This window comes from Dromiciops gliroides, chromosome 1 (assembly GCF_019393635.1).
Source record: "Dromiciops gliroides isolate mDroGli1 chromosome 1, mDroGli1.pri, whole genome shotgun sequence".
NCBI lineage: Eukaryota > Metazoa > Chordata > Mammalia > Microbiotheria > Microbiotheriidae > Dromiciops > Dromiciops gliroides.
In genome coordinates, this window is record NC_057861.1 from 754187685 (window position 1) to 754210842 (window position 23158).

At 45.6% G+C, this 23158-nt stretch overlaps 1 protein-coding gene across 6 annotated transcripts in view; it reads left to right on the forward strand.

Moving 5' to 3' along the window:
- STARD3NL (STARD3 N-terminal like) overlaps nt 1-23158 on the forward strand; it is a 63232-nt gene that overhangs the window by 25139 nt on the left and 14935 nt on the right. For 5 of the 6 annotated variants that reach the window (XM_043977975.1, XM_043977976.1, XM_043977978.1 and 2 more), the window contains 2 exons: nt 16957-17034; nt 22971-23048. In XM_043977975.1, the coding sequence (XP_043833910.1) occupies nt 16957-17034; nt 22971-23048 (156 nt within the window). The remainder of the gene's footprint in view (nt 1-16956; nt 17035-22970; nt 23049-23158) is intronic. The other variant, XM_043977979.1, reaches the window with a different exon arrangement.

The window sequence follows — 23158 nt, forward strand, 5'->3', positions numbered from 1 at the left end:
TCTATAAAAGTGCTTTAGAGTTATTATCTCTTCTAATCTTATGACTGCCCGGGGAGGGAGCTGCTATCATCTCCATTTTACAGACAAGGAAACTGAGGCTTGGACAGGTGAAGGGATTTGCCTAGAGTAACACAGCTTTTAGTGTCCGAGGCAGAGTTTGAACTCGATTCTTACGGGCTTCAGGCCTGGTGTTCTTTGCACTAGTCCGAGCTCCTTGCTGTCCAGGATCAAAGTAGGTTTTGGCCACCATGTCCCACCGATGAGTCAGATTGAATCAGAAGTCCACTAAATCTCCATTCCTTTTCCAGAGGTGTTGTTATGTGGCAGTGCCTCCTTCATCCTTGACTTTTGGAGTGGATTTTTGGAACCCAAGTGTGTAGCCATTCATTCGTCCCTTTTAAATAATAGATTCGATTTGGCTAGTTGGGATGGCACAGGGGCTCTTAACTGGGGGTCTGGGAACTCTTTAAAAAATATTTTGGTAAGTGCATTTGAATATGATCACTTTCCTTTGTAACCCCATCTCTTTCACTTCATGCATTTAAAAACATTCTGATTCTAAAGCAATCTGACTTCCAAACTGCCAAGACTGCCAAACTGGTCCATGACCCAAGAAATGTTCAGAGACCCTTATCCAGACTGTCCATCTTGTGGGATCTTAATTGATGTTCAGTGTGTGAACGAATCCTCCTAACCGTGTCAGTCTGCAAATTACACAAGCATCCTTACTGACCTAAGTTATTGTTAGAAATGTGAGATCAGCACAGAACCCGATGACAGAGTGCGGAGTCCCTCTCCTAATAGTCTAAAAATGGACATTAATCCATTAATGACTGCTCCGGGAGTCCAGCCATTAAGCGGGTTCCAAATCCAGTTGACTATCATCATTGATACCATTTCTGTCTGCCTTTTTGGAAAGGTAACGTGAATGCTATCCAATGTTTTCCTCAGATCTCTGTATCGGGCGTGGCCATAACAGGGTCAAAGGAGGAGATGAGGAGATGAGGCTAGGACTAAGTGTTAGGGTTTGAGGAGGCCACCCTGACTTGTGCTTCCTCCTTAATAATATGTTCGCCCGTTAATAGAAGTCAAGGTCACTGGACTGTAATAAAGAGACGCCTTTCAGGATTTCCCAGAGGTCAACAGGAGAGGGTTAGCAGGTCACAATTCGAGTAGGATTTGTTAGGACTTCCCTCCTGGCCAGGCACTGTGCTGGAATAGAAGAACAAAGAATGGGACCATCCCTGCTTCCCAGAAACCTTCATTCTAGTGGGGAAGATAAGAGGGACTCACAAGAAGATGTGCAGCATAAGCATCAGGTGAATACAAACAGGTGTGTGTGGCCTCTGGAGGATGTACCAAGATGGTGCCTGAGCTGCCATGTAAAGATGGTTTTCAACATTCATTTTTGTGAGATTCTGGGTTCCCCATTTGTCTCCCTCCCTTTCTCCCTTCCTTGCCCCTTCCTTAAGCCAGCAAGCAGTTTGATATAGGATACACATGTGTAATCATAGGAAGCACATTTCCATATTAGTCATGTTGTAAAAGAAGAATCAGAACAAAAGGGAAAAACCACAAGAAAGAAAGAACACCAGAACCAAAATCAAAGCCAAAAAAAAGTGACAATGGTCTGCTTTGATCTGCATTCTGGCTCCGTCACTCTTTTTTTGGAGGTGGAGAAGCATTTACCTTCATGCATTGTCTGGGATCATTGCACCTCTGAGAAGAGTTTAGTCAGTCACTGTTGCTCATCGCACAGTGTTTCTGTTTCTGTATATAATGTTCTCTTGGTTTTGCTCATTTCACTCACCATCCGTTCGTGTAAGTCTTTCCAGGTTTTTCTGAAATCTACCTGCTGAGCTGCATCTTTAAGGAAGCGAGGGACTCTGAGGAGAGATAAGGAGACACGAGAAGGAAAACGAGAACGGATGACCTTTGCTTTCTCCCTGTCACTGCACATGGGCAGCCTTCATCCGTCCCTTGCTCCTCACCTACCTGAAGAAAGCAGAGCACAAAAAGCCCTTTGATTGATTTCTGGCCTCAGTTCATTGCGAGCATTCCCAACATTGTTCTCCAGGACCATGGTACTCTTTTTTGCAACTCATCCTCAGTTCCCTGCCCTTTCTTCCACAGGATCTATTTTTTACAAATTTGCATTGCTCAGTGCCTTCCGTGTGCGATGCCGTGCCAGACTTTTGTCCCTCATTAAAGTCCTATCTGCTCATGCCTTCTCAATTTCATTCTTGAGAACGTTCCATCCTCCTTGGGCTGACTTTGTTTACATCATTTTATAGGCCATTGAATCCAACTTAGCCCTTGCCTGAACCTTTGGAAACCCCCCTCCCTGAAGAGAGCGGACTAGATATTTTCTCTGATCTCCTTGACCTTTCAGGCTTTTCTAAAACAGAAATTTTGCACCAAAGATAAGGCAGCTTCCCCATGGTCTAGAACACCCAGAATCCAAAACACGGTTTAAAAAACCCATGAGCCCTTGCTGAGTTCCTGGAGCACACTTCACCCTCCTCCCATGCTGCCAGCAAAAGGAAACACAAAGCAGTAACACCAGAAGAACTTCTGCCCAACCTCCAAGCAGGACCTGCCAGTCTCGAAGAGAAGATGCAGGCGGACGAGCTAAGGATCATGGGCCTCCCAGTGGAATATGACAACAGTACAAGAGAATGTGCAGAACTTCTGAACGCAGCAGTGAACCCACTGGGAAGAAGGAGCAGATCCCCTCCAGACGTCTGGCCTGCTCCCGGTGAGGATGCAGAGCAGATTCTCAGTTTCCCCTTTTCTATCAGAAACCCCGCACGGGCGTGGGGTCCTGCCCCCAAGTCATCTCTGATTCAGCAGGCAGCGCCAGCCTCTGTGTGGGTTGGAGTGAGGTCCCGATGCCCTTTGTTTCTTCCTTCACAAGTTTTGAAAGACAGTCATTGAGATGGGTCTAGAGGAAAAACTCCAGCAGACGCTCACTACAGCACAAAATCAGGCCGGTTTCCCTGGTTTGCTACCAGTACTTGAATCCCAACTCTGGACTGTTGCAGTAGCTGCTGGTGCTCCGCTGCCTCAAGTCTCTCCCCTGCAGTTCATCCTCTATTCAGCCACTGAAGTATTTTCCTAAAGGACAGGTCTGATTGTGTTACTCCCCTACTCAGTAAACTTCAGTGGCTCCCTATTGCCTCCAGGATCTGTTTGGCATTCAAAGCCCTTCAGAACCTTCCCCCTCCTGCCTTCCCAGGCTTCTTATACCTAACTGTGCTCTTTGACCTGGTGATTCTGCCCTTCTGGCTCTTTCACAAAGAAGACCCTCCTTTGCTGGGCTCTGGGCATTTTCTCTGGCTCTCTCCTCATCTCTGCCTCTTGGCTTCCCTGGCTACCTTCAAGTCCCGTCTAAAATCCCCCTTCCTACAGGAAGTCTTCCCAACCCTCATTAATTATTTCCTACTTACCCTGTATACAGTTTGTTTGTATATGTCTGTTTATTGTATTCCCCCATTAGATGGTAATCTCCTTGAGAGCAGGGACTGCCTTTTGCCTCTTTCTTGTGTTCCTGGTGCTTTGCACAGTGCCCAACACATAGTAGGTGCTTCATCAGTGTCTAGCTCTGCATTCACTCATTTATTCCTTATCTGTTTCATTCTTCACTGCAGGGAGCATATGCCAACGAGTGGAGACTCGAGTTCAGGTTATGAGTTTGACCAAATGGTTTCCTATTATAATTCTGCAACAACATCACTAGTTTCTCCCTCACCCAAATAATCTCTTCTATGTCCAACTCTGGTTTCTGTCTGTCTGTCTGTCTGTCTGTCTGTCTATCTACCTATCTGTCCATCTATCTTAAAATAATAAACATTTTTATTTATAGTTTTGAATTCCAAATTCTATCCTTCATTCCCTCCCTCCCCTCCCCTTTCCCTGAAGCAGTAAGCAATCAGATATAGGTTATATATATATATGCAGTTATGTAAAATGTGACCATATTGGTTGTCTTGTAGAAGAAAACTTGAATAAGAGAAAAAATGAAAGTGAAAAATAGCATACTTCAGTCTGTGTTCAATCACTTTTTAGTTCTTTCTTTGGAGGTGAATAGTATGCTTCACCATTAATCCTATGGGATTGTCTTGGATCATTGCATTTCTAGCAATAGTTATGTTCATTCACAATTCTTTATCGAACAATATTACCGTCACTGTGCACAGTGTTTTCTTGGTTCTGCTTTCTTCACTATATATCAGTTCATCTAAGTCTTTCCAGGCTTTTCTGAAATCATCCTGCTTGTCATTTCTTATAGCACAATAATATTCCATCACCATCATGTACCACAGCTTCTTTAGCCTTTCCCTAGTTGATGGACATTCCTTTGATTTCCAATTCTTAGCCACCCCAAAAAGAACTGCTAGAAATATTTTTGTACAAATTGTTTTTTTTTCCTCTTTTGGGGGATGTCTTTGGGATATAAACCTAGCACTGGTATTGTTGGATCAAAAGGTATATACAGTTCTATAGCCCTTTGGGCATAGTTCCAAATTGCTCTCCAGAATGGTTGGATCAGTTCACAACTCCACCAGTAGACATTGGTGGGACATTGGTGTCCCAGTTTTCCCACATCCCCTCCAACATCCAATCTTTTCCCTTTTTTGGTTATATTTGCCACTCTGATAGGTGTGAGGTGGTACCTCAGAGGTGTTTTAATTTGCATGATGAACAAATCTCTTAATTGATACTAATTACCATGAAACAACTAAAGGTGATGATCATTCTATAGTGCTTTAAGGTGTTTACATACATGATTTTATGCTTCTTTGTCTCCTCACTCCAGCTCTCTATTTCTTTTTCTAGTGCTTCCTCCCCCACCCTCACCTTTTTCTCTCACTGGCTCCATGCAGATCTGGCACAGAGGCCCCTGGGATTTGCTCAGGTCTATTGATTACTTGGACCTCTCTCTCATTTGGAGCATTAACTTCCTCCTGCCTTAGGAAGGATTTCTTCTTAGGCAAAGACTGGATTTCCTGTGATTAACGGTGGTGTGTTAATTTTCAGGAAACAGTTATTAGCAATGGGACAGACAGCATGCAGGAGCAGGGAGGTCAGCTTTCACTGAAACTAGTTCTGAGTTTGGTCTTTGAAGAACAAAGCTGAACCTACTAAAAGAACTGCTGGTCACAGCTTGAAATGCATTCCATCAATAACTCTGACCTTCGATGGTAGCTGGAGTTTTAATATGGTTCTCAGAAAGCCATTTCTTTCCAACCAGGACGTGTGCTAGTTTCATTTCCACTTCTTTAAAACCTCTCTCTTCATATCCCTGTCCCATCCCAATGTTGAGCATTGTCAAAAGAAGTTGGTTATTCACAGCACACAAGGTCATTTGGTGTAGGAATCTGCATTTTCAGTGCTGCTTTTTAGTGGTTAATAGTAATAATGCAGACTATCGCTCTTATCTCCTGATTGGAAGTTTTCTTCAGGTAGAGATGGCCTCTGATGGTCTTTCCAGCCACGCGTCTATGCTGCTATGGAACAGTTTTGATTCCTGCCTCAGTTTCTTTATTTGTAAAATTAGGGGTTTGGACTAAAAGGCCTTTTCAGATCCTTGGTCTATAAGCCTATAAAATTCAAGGCGATGTGTAACTAAATTGTGAGGAGTGGAAGGGAAGGAGAAGGCAACGAGCATTTATATGGTGTCTACTGTATGTCAGGTGCTGGACTGTCCACTTTTTACACATAGTATTTCATTTAATCCTCTCGACAAACCTTCAAGTTCGGTGCTGCTGTTATCTCCATTTTAAAATCAAGAAAACTGGGGCGGCTAGGTGGCGCAGTGGATAGAGCACCGGCCCTGGATTCAGGAGGACCTGAGTTCAAATCCAGCCTCAGACCCTTGACACTTACTAACTGTGTGACCCTGGGCAAGTCACTTAACCCCAATTGCCTCACCCCCCAAAAAAAATTTTAATCAAGAAAACTGAGGTAAACAGAGTGACTCGCCTAGGGTCACACAGTTAGTAAATGTCTGAGCTGGATTCCAACTCACCTTCCTAACTCCAGGCCCAGCTCTCTGTCCACCACTCCACCTGGTGGCCTCCATGGAGCGGAGACACTTGTTAAATATTTCCATCTGATTTGCAAGTCATAAAGTGAAGTGAATTTCCCTTTCTTCTTCACCCCACCCCCCACCCCGCAATAGTTGTTATGACCTAGCTTTGAGATTATAGGTCTAGACTAAAGCCAGCTTTGCCTCATTTCATTCCTTGTACCTGTCTAGAGGCTGGATGTGTTTGAAACCAGTCTGAAGACTGGGCTGTAATTCTGTCTTGGGCTCCTTGGGGCCCTGCCTTGAGTCAGTGTAGTTCTTCAAGCTGATCCCATCTCCTAGGGCCTCACACAGCTCCTCTCCTAGGTCCATTTCTCCTGGCTGATGTCAGGTGGTCTAGGCTTAGACTTGATGGAAGGTAGGTACGGTACCTCCTGCTCCTTTGACTCTCAGTTTTCTGTACCTAAAACCCAGTCTTCCTTCTCAGTGCCTGCTGTTCTTCATTAACCAGGGCCGTGGACAGTACCGCTGCTCAATAAATGTTTGAGCAACCGTGTTACTTACTTCTTAGCCAAAGACCCAGTAACCGCATGGTAGCATCTGAATCACTTAAGAAATATACAGGAAAGGGAAAACCGTGTATCCTGTCTTATCGTACATTTCTTAATTGTTGCCAGTTACGATGATGTGGGTTTGTTTTCAAAACAGCGTGCTTGATTTTTTGACGGTTACCTGTATTCTGTTGTCTCCTCAGAGCTCTGGCTGAATTTCCCTCTGATCCTTCAGCAGGATCTAGTGAGAATCCTGGCTTCTTCAAGTCCTTTGCCAGAGGGGTCTGAGGGCCCAGCTGCTTCTATCAGTAAGCTGGGAAGGCTTTGACCCGCTGTCCAACCCCTAACCCAGAGCCTGATGCATGGGTGGGTGGCTCTTAGTGCTTATTGTTAGCCCAGCGGAGCTCAGGCTCTTAGCCCCAGGCCGACTGCAGGCAGATGCCTCTTGTAGCCACCCCACCACTGAACAGTGTGGTCATTTCCTACTTCCAAACCAATTTCTACTTTGTATGAATTTGGAATTTGGATGGGTGCAGCCTTTATTTACTGGAGGTAAACCTTTTCATTGTCATCCTTTGTTGCTATGATTTGATGTTCATCCCACTGACACTCTATTAAAATTAAAATTTAACAGACTGGTGGGTATCCAGATTTGTACATTTGTACATTGACCATACATTGGTTTTATTTTGGCATCTGGAACATTTCAATTCAAGGATTCAGCTGAAAAAACAATGACTGCATTATGAGAGCAATGGCCTCTCCCGTGGGTGTTCCTCTCAGTAAATCAATAGCAGCTGATTCCCCATCAGATCACTGAAAACTCTGGTGAATGTCTTGCACTTGTCATGACATTACGAGGGTATGTCTAGGCTCCAGAAGCAGGATGAGAGAGTGGTCTGGTCTTCTCTGCAGACTGACAATACACCCAGAGCAATGGAATGTAGCACGCATGGCAGTAGAAGTTCCGAAAAAGGGGGCGACTGTTGGAAGAGTCGAAGGCAAGACTTCACAGGACGATGGGGGTGCTGAGCTGGGGCTGGAGGAGGAGTGGAGGCAGAAGAACATGTGGGAGGAAGGGAGGGCTCCCCCCAGAGTGGTCAGTGAGAGCAAAGCTACAAAGATCAGAAAGGATGGAGGAGGAAGGAAGGCAGAGGCAGCCCAGGCTGAGAGGACAGAGGCGTTTTATGTGTCATGAAGTCTGGGTTGGAAAAGTAGGGTGGGTCCCCCTTGTAGAACCGCTTGAATGGCAGGCCGAGTAGAATAGGGAGCTGATGGGTGCTTGAGGGCATCTCGGTGGCCCTCATCTTCCTGAGTTCAAATTGTCCTCAGACACTTCCTAGCTGTTTGACCCTGGGCAAGTCACCTATTCCTGTTTGCCTCCGTTTGCCTCCTCTATAAAATGAGCTGGGGAAGAAATGGCAAACCACTCCAGTATCTTTGCCTAGAAAACCCCCAATAGAGTCCTGGAGAGTCAGGCAGGACTGAAGCAACTGAGCCACAACGTAAGTACTTGAGCGGGGGATGCTGTTTTACAGAAGTTAGCCTGGTAGCTGGATGATTGAAATCAGAATCATGGACATTTGGAGCTGGGCCCAATTCATTTGACAGGAACCAGAGGCCCAGAGAGGTTCATTGCCTCACCTGAAGGCCACACAGCCAGTTTGTGGCAGAGCTGGTGCTCAGACGTGGGAGTCCTGAGACTGAAGTCACCATGAGCAAGGCCCCTCCCTAGAGAAACTCCCTAGGATGCTGTTCTAGCAGTCTGGCTGCCCCTGTGCTGGTGTGGGCTTGCACTAGGGTAGCAGCAGTGAGGATGGAGAGGAAAGAGCAGTGTTTCTGAGGAAGACCAGCCCAGGGAATGGATTGGACACAGATGATGTAGGAGAGGGAGGCACTAGAGGGGCCATTAAGGAAAAGGGGTGAAGGGTAGTCATTCAGACAAGAATGGGGTGATTTGGAATAAGATCTGGTAAGGGGAGAAACGTGATTTCAGTTTGTGTTTTGTCGCGGTGCCCATGGAAGGGACCTGTGTGGTCTGCATTGGGGTAGGGAGAGGTGCGGGGCTTGTGATTTCATCAATATAGGGAATTCCGATGTACATTGGCACATAGAGTGACTTGCCCAGGGTCACACAGCCATGGTGTGCCAGAGGCAGAGTTTGAACCTGAGTCTTCCTTGTGGCAAGTAAAACTCTTATGTGGTTGCCTTATTTCCATCCCAAGCTTGGGGAAAATTAGCTGGGGTTTCTGATATATTACTACTTATAAATTAGAAGCTTTAGCACCAGTTGGGGCATTAAGTATTTATTAAAGCATATTAGGTATTAGTAAAGATTGAGCACGTTGCCCTAAAAGTTAAGAAAGCCTCACTAGGCTCTAGGGAAGAAGAGAGAAAAAAAGGTGCCTTCACCTACGAGTCTTAGACCAAAAAAAAGTGACCCAAAGCTTCCTGCAGGTCCCAACGAGAGGCGGTCCTTCCACATTGCTTCAAACTAATTAGCCAGCATCACCCAAACCCATTGGTTCACTGGACTTGAGGGTGGTCCATGAACAGAACATGCCTGAGGTCAGAGTTCAGGCAACAGACCGCCCCCCAGGGCCAGGCTCTCAGATAGGTGTGGTTTCAATCAAGTCAACTTTAACCGAAACCCATTATTTTCTCATATCCTGATTTTGAAGCCAACTCTCTTCATTCTGCTCTTTAGACACATGGGAATGAACATAGGTCAAGGACTCGGAGCCCCTGCATACGATGGCGCCTACACACACCCCTTCAGTAGAGACAGACTGGAGGAGGAACTTTTTAGGCAGCCTTGTTCATTGTTCAGGATCCTGTACTAGATAAACACAGCCCACCAGAGCGGCCTGTCTCTGTCCTTGTGGGCTTCTCACAGGCTGAGCAGCCACTGTTGTGTTTTCCTTTCTCTTGATCAGTTTCTCTAAGTTGGTGAAGCATAAAGTGTGGAATCACAGAACATACTTGGTAGTCAGTGTTGGCTTGTATCGGTTGTTTGTGCTTCTTTCCCAACTCTCTGTGGCTTCTGGCCCCTTAAAGTAAATGAAAGCCTGGCCAAAGGCTATTATTCTCTGAGATCAATAGATGTATGAGCCAAGAGTCCTTCAGTTACTCATTTTTTCTTTGTCTAAACTTCAGGTTAGTACCTCAAGCCATCTTTCCCTTTACCCTGTACTTGTATAATTGGCTTCTTTAACATGGAATGTAAGAGTTGGAATTGACTGAGAACAAATGTAATGCCTATTGCTTCAGGCCATGATCCTTTCATCAGGAGACCTTCCTCCACCCTAATTCTGTCATTGAGGCTATTGGCTTCTTCTCTTGCTTTCACATCTGCACATTTGATAAACAAGCCATATGGGCCTTCATTCAAGTTATTAGGAAAAGCATTAAACAGAACAGGGTAGAGGATAAACTACCTCATGCCATTTCCCCCTGACATTTTCCTTCAGTTGGACAGGCTCCATTAACATTCTGTGGGGCTCGAGACTCAAATGATGAACATCCTAAGACATTCTGGAGTTTGGCACTAAATTGTTGGCAGGTGGTCTGAAAGGTTTGGAACTGGTATAAATGTTAAGTTAGAAGTTTAGGATCAAGGATCACTGGTGAAGCCTGCTTAGTATTTGACTGGGCTGTCATCTCTGCGCTGCAGGTTATTTACCTCTGCATAGGCCATTTTGATTTTTCTTTGTTCATATAAATTTTCTTTTCTTTTTAAAAAAATTTTATTTATTTATTTAGAATTTTCCCCAAGTTACATTAAAAAAAATGTTCACATTGATTTTTAAAAACTTTGTGTTCCAAATTTTCTTCTTCCCTCCCTCCTCAACCCTCTCTAAGAAATCAAGCAATTCAATATAAATCATACATGTGCAGTCATGCAAAACATCTTCACATTAGGTTGTAAAAAAATAGACAAAATAACTTTAGAAAGAGGAACTAACAAATAAAATTATACTTCAATCTGCGTTCAGATACCATCAGTTCTTTCTCTTTTGATGGTTTGTATTTTTATACGTCCTTCTGATAGCATCCTGCTATCATTTCTTTCACAGTTATTATTGCTAACTATATTATCCTCCGTCCTATTCCCTCCCCTTGATATTTACTCTATTTTCTATGTTCTTTCACCCTATCCCTCCTCGAAAGTGTTTTGCTTTTTACTGCCCCCTCCCCCAATTTGCCCGCCCTTCCTTTGCCTCTTCCCCTATTATCCCCTTTCTCTCCTACTTCCCCTCAGGGCAAAATACATTACTGTACCCACTTGAGTGTGTATGTTTTTCCCTCTTTGAGCCAATTCTGATGAGAGTAAGGCTCACTCATTCTCCTGCTCCTTCCCCATCTTCCCCTCCCCTCCATATGCTTTTTCTTGTTTCTTTTATGTGAGCTAGTTTATCACCTTCCACCTCTCCCTTTCCCTTTCTTCCAGTGAATTTTTCTTACCCCTTAACATTATTTTGAAGATGTCATCATGGGTCAGCTAAGTGACAGTGGACAAAGCACCAGTACTGGACCCAAGAGGCCAAGAGTCCAAATCTGGCCCCTAGCCCATAAGCCTCCCCACCCTGATTGCCCCCCCCCCAAAAAAAAGATGAACAAAAAATAAATGCTTTACAGATATCATCCCTTCATATTCAATTCACACCTGTGCCCTCTAAGTATACTCCTTTCAGCTGCCCTCTTCCTGAGAAAGTTCTTATGAGTTAAAAGTATCATCTTCCCATGTAGGAATATAAACAGTTTAACCTTTTAATATCCTTTATGATTTCTTTTTCCTGTTTACCTTTTTATGCTTCTCTCTCTAGGGTCTTGTATTTGAAAGTCAAATTTTCTATTCAGTTCAGGTCTTTTCATCACGAATGCCTGAAAGTCCTCTTTTTTTTATTGAAGTCCCACTTTTCCCCCTGCAAGATTATACTCAGTCTTGCTGGGTAGGTGATTCTTTGTTGTAATCCCAGTTCTTTTGCCCTCTAGCCCTCCGATCCTTTAATATAGAAGCTGCTAGATTTTGTGTTATCCTTACTGTAGCTCCACAATATTTGAATTCCTTTTTTTCTGGCTGTTTGCAATATTTTCTCCTTGATTTGGGATCTCTGGAATTTGGCTATAATATTCCTGGAAGTTTTCCTTTTGGGATCTCTTTCTGGAGGTGATCAGTAGATTCTTTCAATTTCTATTTTACCTTCTGTTTCTAGAATATCAGGACAATTTCCCTGACAATTTCTTGGAAGATGATGTCTAAGCTCTTATTTTGATCATGGTTTTCGGGTAGTCCAATAATTTTCAAATATCTCTCCTGGATCTATTTTCCAGGTCAGCTGTTTTTCCAAGGAGATATTTCATAATGCCCTCTTTTTTTTTATTCATTTGGATTTGCTTTATTGTGTCTTGATTTCTCATAAAGTCATTAGCTTCTATTTTCTCTATCCTAATTCTTAAGCAATGATTTTCTTCAGAGTTTATTTACCTCCTTTTCCATTTGGCCAATTTGGTTGTTGACTTTTTTTTCATGACCCTCCTGCATCACTTTCATTTCTCTTTCCATTTTTTCCTCTACCTCTCTAACTTTTCCCTCTACCACTCTTACTTTCTCTTCAGAGTCCTTTTTGAGCACTTCCATGGCCTGAGACCAGTTCATATCTTTTTGGAAACTTTGGATGTAGGAGATTTGACTTTGTTATTATCTTCTTCTGAGGGTGTATTTTGATTTACCTTGCCACCAAAGAAGCTTTCTGTGATCTGCTGCTTTCTCTGCTTGCTCATCTGGACCACCTATTTCTTGACTTTTAACTCCTTCTTAACATGTTGCACTGCTTTCAGGACACACTGACCCAAACTACAGGAGGTCCCAGCGGGTATGATTAGGCTTGTTCTTAGCCTGCCTGGCTTGTAAATAACCATGGTCTGCTTATTCTTTAACCTAGAAGCAGATGTCTGATTGAAATCTGATTCTCTATGGTCTGAAGCTTGGTGTGCCTCTGCCTCTTGAGTCTGCTTACCGGTTCAGAATATCGGTATTCCACCTTAGCTTCAGCAGAGACAGCAGCATTTTTCCCCCCAGCCAACCGCTGAACCCCCTCACAGGTCTGTGAAGATTTCGAGGCTCTGGAAGTCCAGCCTGCCTGGGGCTGGATCTGTGCCCTGTGTTGAGCTCCTCTTTCACCCCAAATGGCAGATGATCCCAGTCACCTAATTAAACCATCTTTGGCTGCATAATAGTCTCACTCTGTTCTTTTGTGGGTTGTGCTACTCCAGGAGTTGTCTTATGGCACTATTTTTGGAAGTATGTGGACGGATTTGTCAAGAGTGTGGGAGAGTCACAGCCTTTCCTCTGCCATCTTGGCTCTGCCCCCCAAACATCTTATACAATTTCATGGGAAAAATACAGACTCACAGAACTCTAGAGTTGAGAAGGACCACAGTGGTAATCTAGTCCAAGTTACCAAACTCCAGAAATCCCAGAAGACCAGTGATCTTCCAACCTGTTCTTGAAAAAGGCATCCAGGGGTAGCTGGCAAGAGGGAGAAGGCTGGACACCACCCACTTTGAGATAGGCCTAATGGTCAATAGCCTCCTTTGGCCACCGTGCTGCACGACTGTCATCCAGGACCTTTTCAGACTAGCTGCTGTCTCAACATGCTTCCTTGGCCTTCTGCTTTGGAAATCAGTTTCTTGAACCCTGTTGTTAAGCCCTAAGTGTCATCATTTTAGATTCAGCCTAACATTCTAATCTGTCAAGGTTTGAGGGAGGCCTGACTGTATCATCTAGTTTGTTTGTCTCTCCTAGCTTTAGATTATTATTGCCACCTTTGAGCCAGGTGCCCTCTGCATCATTATCTGAGTTAGGGAAAAGCCAAATGTGAAACAACATTGAGCCCAAGCACAGCTTCCTAGTGTGCTTCTCTGTGGATCTCCTTCCAAGTGGGGATGGAAACATCAACGGCTTGTGTTTGGCTCTGAATCCACTGATGTACATTGTCACTAATCTCACTTTCTTGTCCATAGGAATAGCATGAGGCATCAGATACTCTGCTCAATGTGGACAAACCCACGTATCTGTGGGATCCCCTGATCTCCCACACCACTTAAATAATCCCATCAAAAAGGATGCAGGGTTGGCCTGCTGGGACTGATTCTTGATGCAGCTTTATAGGCTCTTTGTGAGCATATCTTCCTTTTTTAGGCATGCACTTACCTTTACTTAAAAGTTTGTTCTAGAATGATTTCTGCAATCAACACACACCCTGTTCACTGTTGACCTGTATTCTTAGATTGTGTTGTCTTTCCTTCTTTAAAAACCAGTATATTGTCCTTTTGTTAGTCCTGAGGCTCTTCTCCCATTCGTTAGTCTTTCTAATCCTCCTGTCCGTGGCACATCAGTCATGCCCACCGGTTCTTTCAGTAGCTAAGGATATAGGTCACTTGAATTCATGAAGCGTAGCCAGTTCAGGCCTTTCTTACTTATCTTGGGCATCAATGCCCTGCTCTTTTATTTCCAGTGTGAAGGTCATTCGCTGTGACCTAAAAATAGAGACAGAAAATCTCTGCTTTCTCTTGGTAATGTCTATTACTGCCCCATCCGCCCTGAGCAACCAGCCTAGCCTTTCATGGGTTCTCTTCTTTTCCTCGCTGCAGCTGCTCTCTGCCTCTCCTCCCACTGTCCTTCACTTCCTTGCCACCTGTCGCTTGTTCCAGCACTCTTGCCGTCCTTTTCCTACAGGATCATCCTCCCTTGCCAGCCCTTGCTTCCATCTTCTGAGTGGATCTTTAAAGGACCACCTGACTGAGCTCTCTGTGCATCTCCATTGGGCCTTTCCTATAGTTCTCATTGGAATGGCATTCTTCAGGGCCCCACCCTGCTGGGCTCATTTCCTCTGCAGAATTTTAGCCCATGAGATGGGACTTATCTTTTCTCTGACCCCTTTGGAATTTCTTCTTCAAAGTCTAGGGAGATGTCATATGATTCTCAACCTTCTCCTCCTCCATCACAAATTCTGGGAGTGTTTATTTCCTTTCCTTCTCCGCTTCTCAGGGTTCCCATTAGTTTTCCCTAGTAAATCTCTCATTAAATGGGCACATCAACCAATGGGCTCTTTGCAGGAGACAGTTGATCAAGCCTTTAAAATAATAGCCACAAATAGATGTAAAATGAGCATTTTTATAGGTGAGATGCACAAAATGGTCACTAACATGTTGAAGAAAGGGAATCCCGATCTTTCTTGGGCATCACGTTTCTTCTCCTATTAATCAGTTTTCCTAGTTAAAGTAGAGAACTTCTTTTCTCAGACTGCTCTTTTCTTTCTCCTTCTGACTGCTCTTCTGTCCTTTAAGTGTGCAGTCTCTTTGATCCCAAGTGGGCATGGAATGTATAAACATTTTTGTGAGCGGTGATCTCAAGACCGAGAAATGCTTCGATGTCCATCCAACTTTGGGCAAGGGCTCCTTAACTCAAGCACAGGTTCCAGAAGCCCCTGGACAGTTGCACCATGTTTTTGGGAATGAAGATTTTGGAAATGGATTTTGTTCAGATGATCTGAAGACTAATTATTGTTTGTTATTCCTATGGCGAGAGTTAAAAAAAGCTCGAAGACAGTGGCCCACTTGCAAGGCCTGCTTGTTGAATTTTGGTGCTTTTTCTTCCATTTCTTTGCTTAAATAAAAGTGAAGACAGAGTTCTGGACTTGGAGTCAGGAAACCTTGGGTTCAGACCACGCCTTTCCGGGCCTCAGTTTCCCCTCCTTTAAAAAGTGAAGGGGCTGGCCCAGGGGCCTCCGAGATTCCTTACAGTGCCAGGGGTAGGGCGCAGTGAGGCCAAATCTCGAGGCACCTTTCAAATAGCAGCTCTGCCACTTTGTACCTCTGGGGTCTCAGGTGAGTTCTTTGACCTCTAGACCTCCGCCCGTCCGCCATCTCTGAAATGAAAGGGCTTCACCATATGCTTTCCAAGGGCCCTTCTAGGGCCAAATCCTACAACCCAGTGAGTTCTTCCAACTCCCTAATTGTGCTGTTCTCCACCCCAATCTCCGTGTTCTCCTCTTTTTCTTTTGATACTGGGTCTCCCTATCTTGAGCAGACAGGAAATGTGGGGGCCTCTCATGAGCCTATTCCACAAGGCACAGGAGCATTGACCAATGTTCTGGCCCAGGCTGGTTCACGCCTCCTTATGCAACCCCCTTACTCCCGAGGGTGCTCATAGCGAGGCTGAATTGAGTGCTAACATCCAATGGGCAGAACCCATTGCAGCCTCAGGCTCCTAAGATGAAGCGACGCTGCAGCCTGAGCCTCCTGGTAGCTATAGGGGCATGTGCCACCATGCTCAGCATGAACAGTGTGGCAAGAGACTTGATCGGATGCCTTGCTGAAATCCAGGCAGACCGCACCCACCACATTCCCCAGCTTGGCCGGGCTGTTGCCTTGCCTGCAGGGGAGCAGAGTGCAGTCTAGTGTGTCTTGGTAACCGGTGTTGGTGTTCGCTGTTTTGACAATATTCTCTCTTCTCGCCTGTTTGTGGAGGGCTAGGAGTGGGAGAGTTGCAGGCTGTAACCAGGGAGCAGGGGAGAAATCAATCTCTCCCAAGTCTGCAGCATAACGGAGCACATGAAAAGCCAGCTGGCACAGAGCCCGGTGGGGAAGGCAGCTTGGGCTGGAAGGACAACAGGGAGGCTGCTGTTTGTTCTGCGAGAGCATGGGGTCACCGTTCAGGCCTGTAACGGAAAGAGAATTCTATTTTGGCCCATTTTTAGATGATGTTTTTCTCCTCAGAGAGGAAAATACTTTGTAAATTGTAAAATTGTCCTCTCCTTGTGGGTTGTTCCTTGTCAGTGCAGCCTTCCTTCTTGCAGAAATGTGTGGCATAATGGCCCAGCCGTCAGCTCCGGGGGAGCAGAATCTCTCACTGCTCAGCTGGCCGTGTGAGCCTGGCACTTAGCACGATGTCTTCTTGCACAAGGGGGAAGGAGTCACATTTGACTCAGAGTGACCTTGGGGAAGTCGCAATGATACAAAGAGGTCGGACTGGACGGTTTTGCGGGCCTCTTCCAGCTCTTGGGCCCTCACATTCAATGAGTGAATTGATCGGATATTTAAACTAAGTTAAACACGACCATTCTCCATGTGTCACAGATTTAGAGGCAAAAGGGTCGAGCTTCTCTCATACAATGACTCCTCTCCCCTCCTCCTGCCCCATTCATTCCTGAGTAATCAAGGCCCATACAGAAGTGATTTCCTTGCAGGGGGTCCTGGAATCAAACGGAAAGGCTTTGCACATCGTCTGCAGAGGGTGGGCAGGTATGGGCCTTTGAAAGCATTTGTTGTGATTTGTCTCCATAACCCCAGCCCTTCTTTCTCCTGTAGGTGAACGGGGGCATCGAGACCACTTTGGAGAAGGAGGTGATGCAGTATGACTACTACTCTTCTTACTTCGACATCTTTGTGAGTATTTCCTACGTGTCCAGCCTGGTCTCATGTGGCTGGTGCGGTATCCTTGCCGTCCCACACTCCTGGGCCTGTTCATTCCTCTCTGCCCTTTGCCCATGGGGAGAGAGTTCTTCTTCTTGAAACACAAAGTCACCTTTGGGCCGCCCCCTGACACCTGTGCTTTGTCATCTTTGAATCAGTTGCCACTCTTCCCTCAAACCAGCTAGAAAGCCCATGGAGGGAATGGGGCACAAGAACATTTAGCCACAGGTCAGTCTAGCGGTGTCTTTCTAGGGAAATGATCTTTTATATGACGCTTGTTATTTACTGGGCACTGTGCAAATCTCATTTGAGCCTCACAACAACCCTTTGTGGTAGAGAAAGAGATTGAGGCAAACAGAAGTGAAGAGACTTGCCCAGGATCACACAGCTAGTTGGTATCCGAGGCTGGATTTGAATTGAGGTCTTCCTGACTCCAGGCCTGACATTCTATACACTGCAGTTGCCCAATATTAATATCTAGTATATAGTCATTAATTATCAGGCCCCTGGGTAGAGAGCCCTATAGGGTGAGGGCACACTGGTGGTTTGAAGGGTGGTCCAAGCTCTTATTTCTGTGCCCTCTGGGCACTTGGAGAGTGACCTTCTTCTCTATGTAGGTGGAAGCAGAGAAGGGGCTATTGGTGGGGAAAAGAATTTTGGAATTGGATTCTCGTAGAGCCGTCTGGAGGGAAAGGCGTATCTCTGGAATCTCTTGTGGATGCAGTTACGTGTCCGGGCTGGCGTGACCCCCTCCATACAGACAGATGCCTGGGGGTGTAGTGGTCGTACTGCTGTGGTGCATTGGGGCACTATTCTCACTGTTGCCACGTCCCACGTGAATGTCAGTTACCACTTTGGAGCCAGTGCCTCTCTGACCGGCCTTTATTGTTTGTGGCGCTGCCACGGGACTAGGGAGAGCATGGGTAACTAGAAATCCTGCCTCTCCCTCTCATTCAGTGTATTCCTTTTCCTTTGATTCAAACATTTGTCAGCACTACTGTGTGAGATTTAAAATTGGATATTAGATCATAAATCTCCCCTACTTAACCCTTCCCTTAATTTATCTCCCAGACTAGTAAATGGAAGAAGCTTCTGGTTTTCTAGATAGAGCCTTTATTGTATATAAGGTGTTGTTGATTAGAAGGATAGGAAAATAGAAATACAGTACAAATCGTCTTAAATCTAGGCTTAGTCTATATTCCTTATAAAAACTCACCAAACCGATTTAGGCCACCTTTGGAGTGAGTCAGACCGTCTGTGCCGCGCCGCCCGGAGTCCCGCCAAGCCGGCAAAAAAGGCTACTCCCCTTCTCTCCACCCCGGAAGTCAAAAAAAACCCGGCAGGCAGTCTGACATGCGCAGCAGGCGGACTGTACCCGGCAGGCAGTCTGACATGCGCAGCAGGCGGACTGTACCCGGCAGGCAGTCTGACATGCGCAGCAGGCGGACTGTACCCGGCAGGCAGTCTGACATGCGCAGCAGGCGGACTGTTCATCTCCTCCCCAAAAGGGTGGTCCTTGAAAAACTGGCGTCTTTCAGTTATCCTAGCCGACTGTTAAAAACTTTCATATTTTACCACAACTGTCATCTTCCACACTGCTCCCTTCAGGAAATGACCAGAATGACAGAAATGAGCAGAAGACAGAAAATCACAAGGAGAAACAACTTTAGTTCAACAACAAACAGGGAGTTAGGACACCTTGGTCTCTATACTGGATCTGCCCTGGTGCTGTGACCTTGGAAAGTCCCTTCCCTTCTCCATTTCTCCCTCTTCCAAATGAGGAAGTGGACGAGCTGAGCTTTGAGATTTCCCTACAGCTCTAAAGTCCTATGACTCTAAGGAACAAAACCCTCCGGATGACGGCCCGGCCAGGAGGGATGCTCTCTCACGGGCCATCCACAAACTACATGCCAGACTATGAGCTGGTCCTGGCCACGTAAAAGAGCCCGGGAGATGCTGGGTGCTCCTTGTGGAGGGCTGGAGATATAAGCCCAGAAAGGCAAAGAGAAGGGAAGTCTTACCTTCAGGGAGCCGGTATTCCAACAGGCTGAGACAGTGCATGAAAGGAAGCAGAAAGGGGTCAGGGAAGGGAGAGACGAAGGTTCCTGGTGCAGAGAGTCCAGCAGGGTCAGTTGTGCAGCCCGCAGAGGAATGCAGACACGGCTGGCCTGGGCTGCCGCTGTGAAGTGGAGGCTCTGGGGGTGCTAGCCAGTCTGAGGGAGCAGCTGCAGGATTCTGGGGTCATGCCAGAGGTGGTCTGAAATGGACAGGTGGCTGCAGAAGGCTGAGATTCAGATCCTGGAGAAGGAGGGAGTTGACAAGATGGCAGATTGTGGGCCCAAAGGTGCCGTAGCATTCTCTTGGCCAAGGCTCCATCTGACAAGAGGATGCAGAGGCTCCAAAAGGGCAGTGACTTGCCCAGGGTCACACATCTTACAGAGACTGGCCTTGAACCCCTGTCTTGTGGGTGCTCTTTGTACTCTACAATAAGATGCTTTCATCTTTCAGACACACTCACAGTTGTAGAATCAGCTCAACCCAGGAAACGCTGTTGATTCAGCACTCACTCTGCAGAGATGAGCAAGGATGTTCTGGCAAAGGGAAAGGAGAGACACTTCCCACAAGTGAAACATTTTGTAGAGGAATCGAGATACTCGGTGAAAGAGCCAGTGAGAACCGTGGCTGCCCCGGCTTCCTCTGGGGCCAGGGTGGCCCTGAGTGGGCACTCCCAGAGGCTGGCAGGGAGAGGCCAAACCTTGTCTTTGAGGAGGGGGATGGGGATGGTATAGCAACACCCATGCCTGTGGTGAGGCCCCTTCACCTGCTTTGACCCGCCACAGGCATTATTCAGATGGTGTTGGCTCAGCTTAAGTGGAGGTTTCAAGGGTGGGGGGCGGGGAGAAAAAGACGGATAGCAGGAAGCTCAAAGCAAACTGTAGCCGCTAAAACTTCACCTCCCAGTGACCAGAGACAAAAGAGAAAATGGCTTCACACCATGGAAAAAAAACCTTTTAAAAACTTCATTTGCTCAGTCTAACAAACGTTTCATGATAGGTTTTAATGATAAGAAGTCTCTAAACACAGGCTGTCTTCAAAGCAGAACCCGCCTTAGACTTCAGTGTGGCACCCGTGCCTGATGTGCACCACAGAAAACCAACCAAGTCCAACTAGCATAGGAGAGTGCACAGACAGCTGGAGGAAGCTCAATTCTTTAGCATCTCAGTGTCTAGTGTGTGAAACAGATTTCCAAAAAATAACTATCATGTGCGAACTTCAAAAATATTCACAGAAGAAATGGTCAAAGGATATGAACAGGCAGTTTTCAGAAGAAGAAATTGAAGCTATGTATTGCCATATGAAAAAATGCTCTAAATCACTGTTGATTAGAGAAATGCAAATTAAAACAACTCTGAGGTACCACCTCACACGTATCAGATTGGCTAATATGACAAAAAAGGAAAATAATAAATGTTGGAGAAGCTGTGGAAAAATTGAAACACTAATGCATTGTTGGTGGAGCTGTGAACTGATCCAACCATTCTGGAAAGCAATTTGGAACTATGCCCAAAGGGCTATAATGCTATGCATACCCTTTGACCCAGCAATACCACTATTAGACCTTTTTCCCAAAGAGATCATGTAAAAGGGAAAAGGACCCACATGTACAAAAATATTTATAGCTGCTCTTTTTGTGGTGGCAAGGAATTGGAAATTGAGGGGTTGCCCATCAATTGGGGAATGGCTGAACAAGTTGTGGTATATGAATGTAATGGAATACTATTGTGCTGTAAGAAACGATGAGCAGGTGGATTTCAGAGAAACCTGGAAGGACTTGCATGAACTGATGCTGAGTGAGATGAGCAGAACCAGGAGAACATTGTACACAGTGTCAGCAACATTGTGTGGTGATCAACTGTGATAGAATTAGCTCTTTTCATCAGTACAATGATCCAAGACAATTCCAAAGGACTCATGATGGAAAAGATTCTCCACATCCAAAAAAAAGAACTGTGGAATCTGAATGCAGATTGAACCATACTGTTTCTACTTTTGTTGTTTTTCTTTTTTCTTTTTTGAGGCTTTTCCCTTGTGTTCTGATTCTTCTTTCACAACATGACTAATGCAGAAATATTTTTAATGTGATTGTATGTGTATAACCTATATCAGGTTATTTTCTGTCTTGGGGAGGGGGGGAGGGAAGGGAAGGAGGGAGAAAAATTTGGAACTAAAAATCTTATGTAAATAAATGTTGAAAACTTTCTCTCTATGTCACTAGAAAATAATAAAATACTCTTATGATTAAAAAAAATACAGAAACTGCTTACAAAGTTAGGAAAAAATTAATCATTTACCTCTGTCTGCCTATAGAATGCAAGTGTATGCATATGTAAATTCAGTATTCATTGTCATTCATTCAGATTCATTCCAGATCTTCTCTGGGCCTCAGGTTTCTTATCTGTAAAATGAGGGAGGGGGAAGATGAGAAAGAGAGGGAGAGGGAGAGAGGAAGAGAGACAGAGACAGAGACAGAGACAGACAGGGCCTTGGCACTAAGGGCTTTTTCAACTGTTTCACGAGTCTGCAGAAAGAATCATTTGGAACCTTTTTTGATCTGTGCCCTGCAGTTTGAATCCCCATTTGAAGAAAGGTAGAGGCTATAGACCCATTTCTTCTCTTCATTGTGGAAAGCACATGTACTATCCATGGGCATTTCCATTAAGGTGAAGGGAGGAAAATATTTGTCGTTGTTCAGTTGTGTCCAGCTCTCCATGACCTCATTTGGGGTTTCCTTGGCAAAGATACTGGAGTGGTTTGCCATTTCCTTTTCCAGCTCCTTTTATTGATGAGAAACTAAGGCAAAGAAAGTTCATTGACTTACCCAGGGTCACACAGCTGGTGTCTCAGGTCAGATTTGTACTCAGGAAAATGAGTTTTCTTGACTTGAGGCCTGGCAGTCTATCCACTGCACCATCTAGCTGCCCCATAATCATCCATAAATATTGAATAAGACTAAAATCATTCCCAATCCAAACTGGACACACAAGTTCTGTGAAGAAGAAGAGGGGGAAGGGAGTGGAGAGTTGGCATTTATATGTCAAGTTCAGGGTATGATCACAGACCTCACTTGAAGGCACTTGATTCCCTGCCCCGGTACCTGAGGAGACTCAGCTTTGGGTGATCCATGAGCTGCTGGGCTGCCTACACATGAGCCAGGGGCCAGGAGATGCCTGGATTTCCTTGTTTAATATTATCCTGAGCAGTCCTTTCCCTCCTCCCAGTCCCATTCTCCCATTTTCTGGGAGAGGTGAGGATGTTGACCCCTGGCCTAACCCATTCCTGCCCCATCTGCATTCCAAAAGTTTGTGTTTGCACATGAAATGAGAAAGCGACATTCCAGAAGATGTTCTCCTAAGTCTCAGTCCTGTGTTCCTTGTAAGGCTGAGCAGGTCTGCAAGGGCCTTGGGAGCCCCGGGCGTTGGCTGTCTCCTGCATGGTGTCTCCTGCCTCCCCCACACCTGCACCTGTCCTCTCTCCCTCACTGCCTGGCTTCAGGCCCTTGTATAGGTCTGTCTTTGCTCCCTTTTGGCTCTGTCCTTGGCCTCCTCTGTCCTTTCCTACGTCAGGTATCGCTCAGCTCTGTGTGACAGGCCGGCCAGCCGAGGGCCGACCTGGGTGTCAGGAGGACCCGGCTTTCTGATCCCCCTCTGATGTTCCTTGTCACTGTGATCAGGGACAAGTGACATCACCCCTCACTGCCTCAGTTTCCTCATTACTAAAATGAAGGGATTGGACTGGATGGTCTACTCTCAAGTTAGGAGCCATTGGCCTGCTTATTGGCCTTTGGAAATAGGTCATAGGCACTTGCCATTAAAATGAGGAGATTCTTTCTCTTCTCTCTTTTGAAACAGCTCCTGGCCGTGTTTCGGTTCAAAGTGTTAATCCTCGCATATGCCGTGTGTAGGCTGCGCCACTGGTGGGCGGTAGCGGTGAGTACCCCCACCCCCCCTTCTGACAGTGACGCCCCGATTGAGCCTTGGTGGCCACTGAGACCCCTGGATCTTCTTCCTCAGGCCTTGGGGGCTGTTTTTATTTGAAG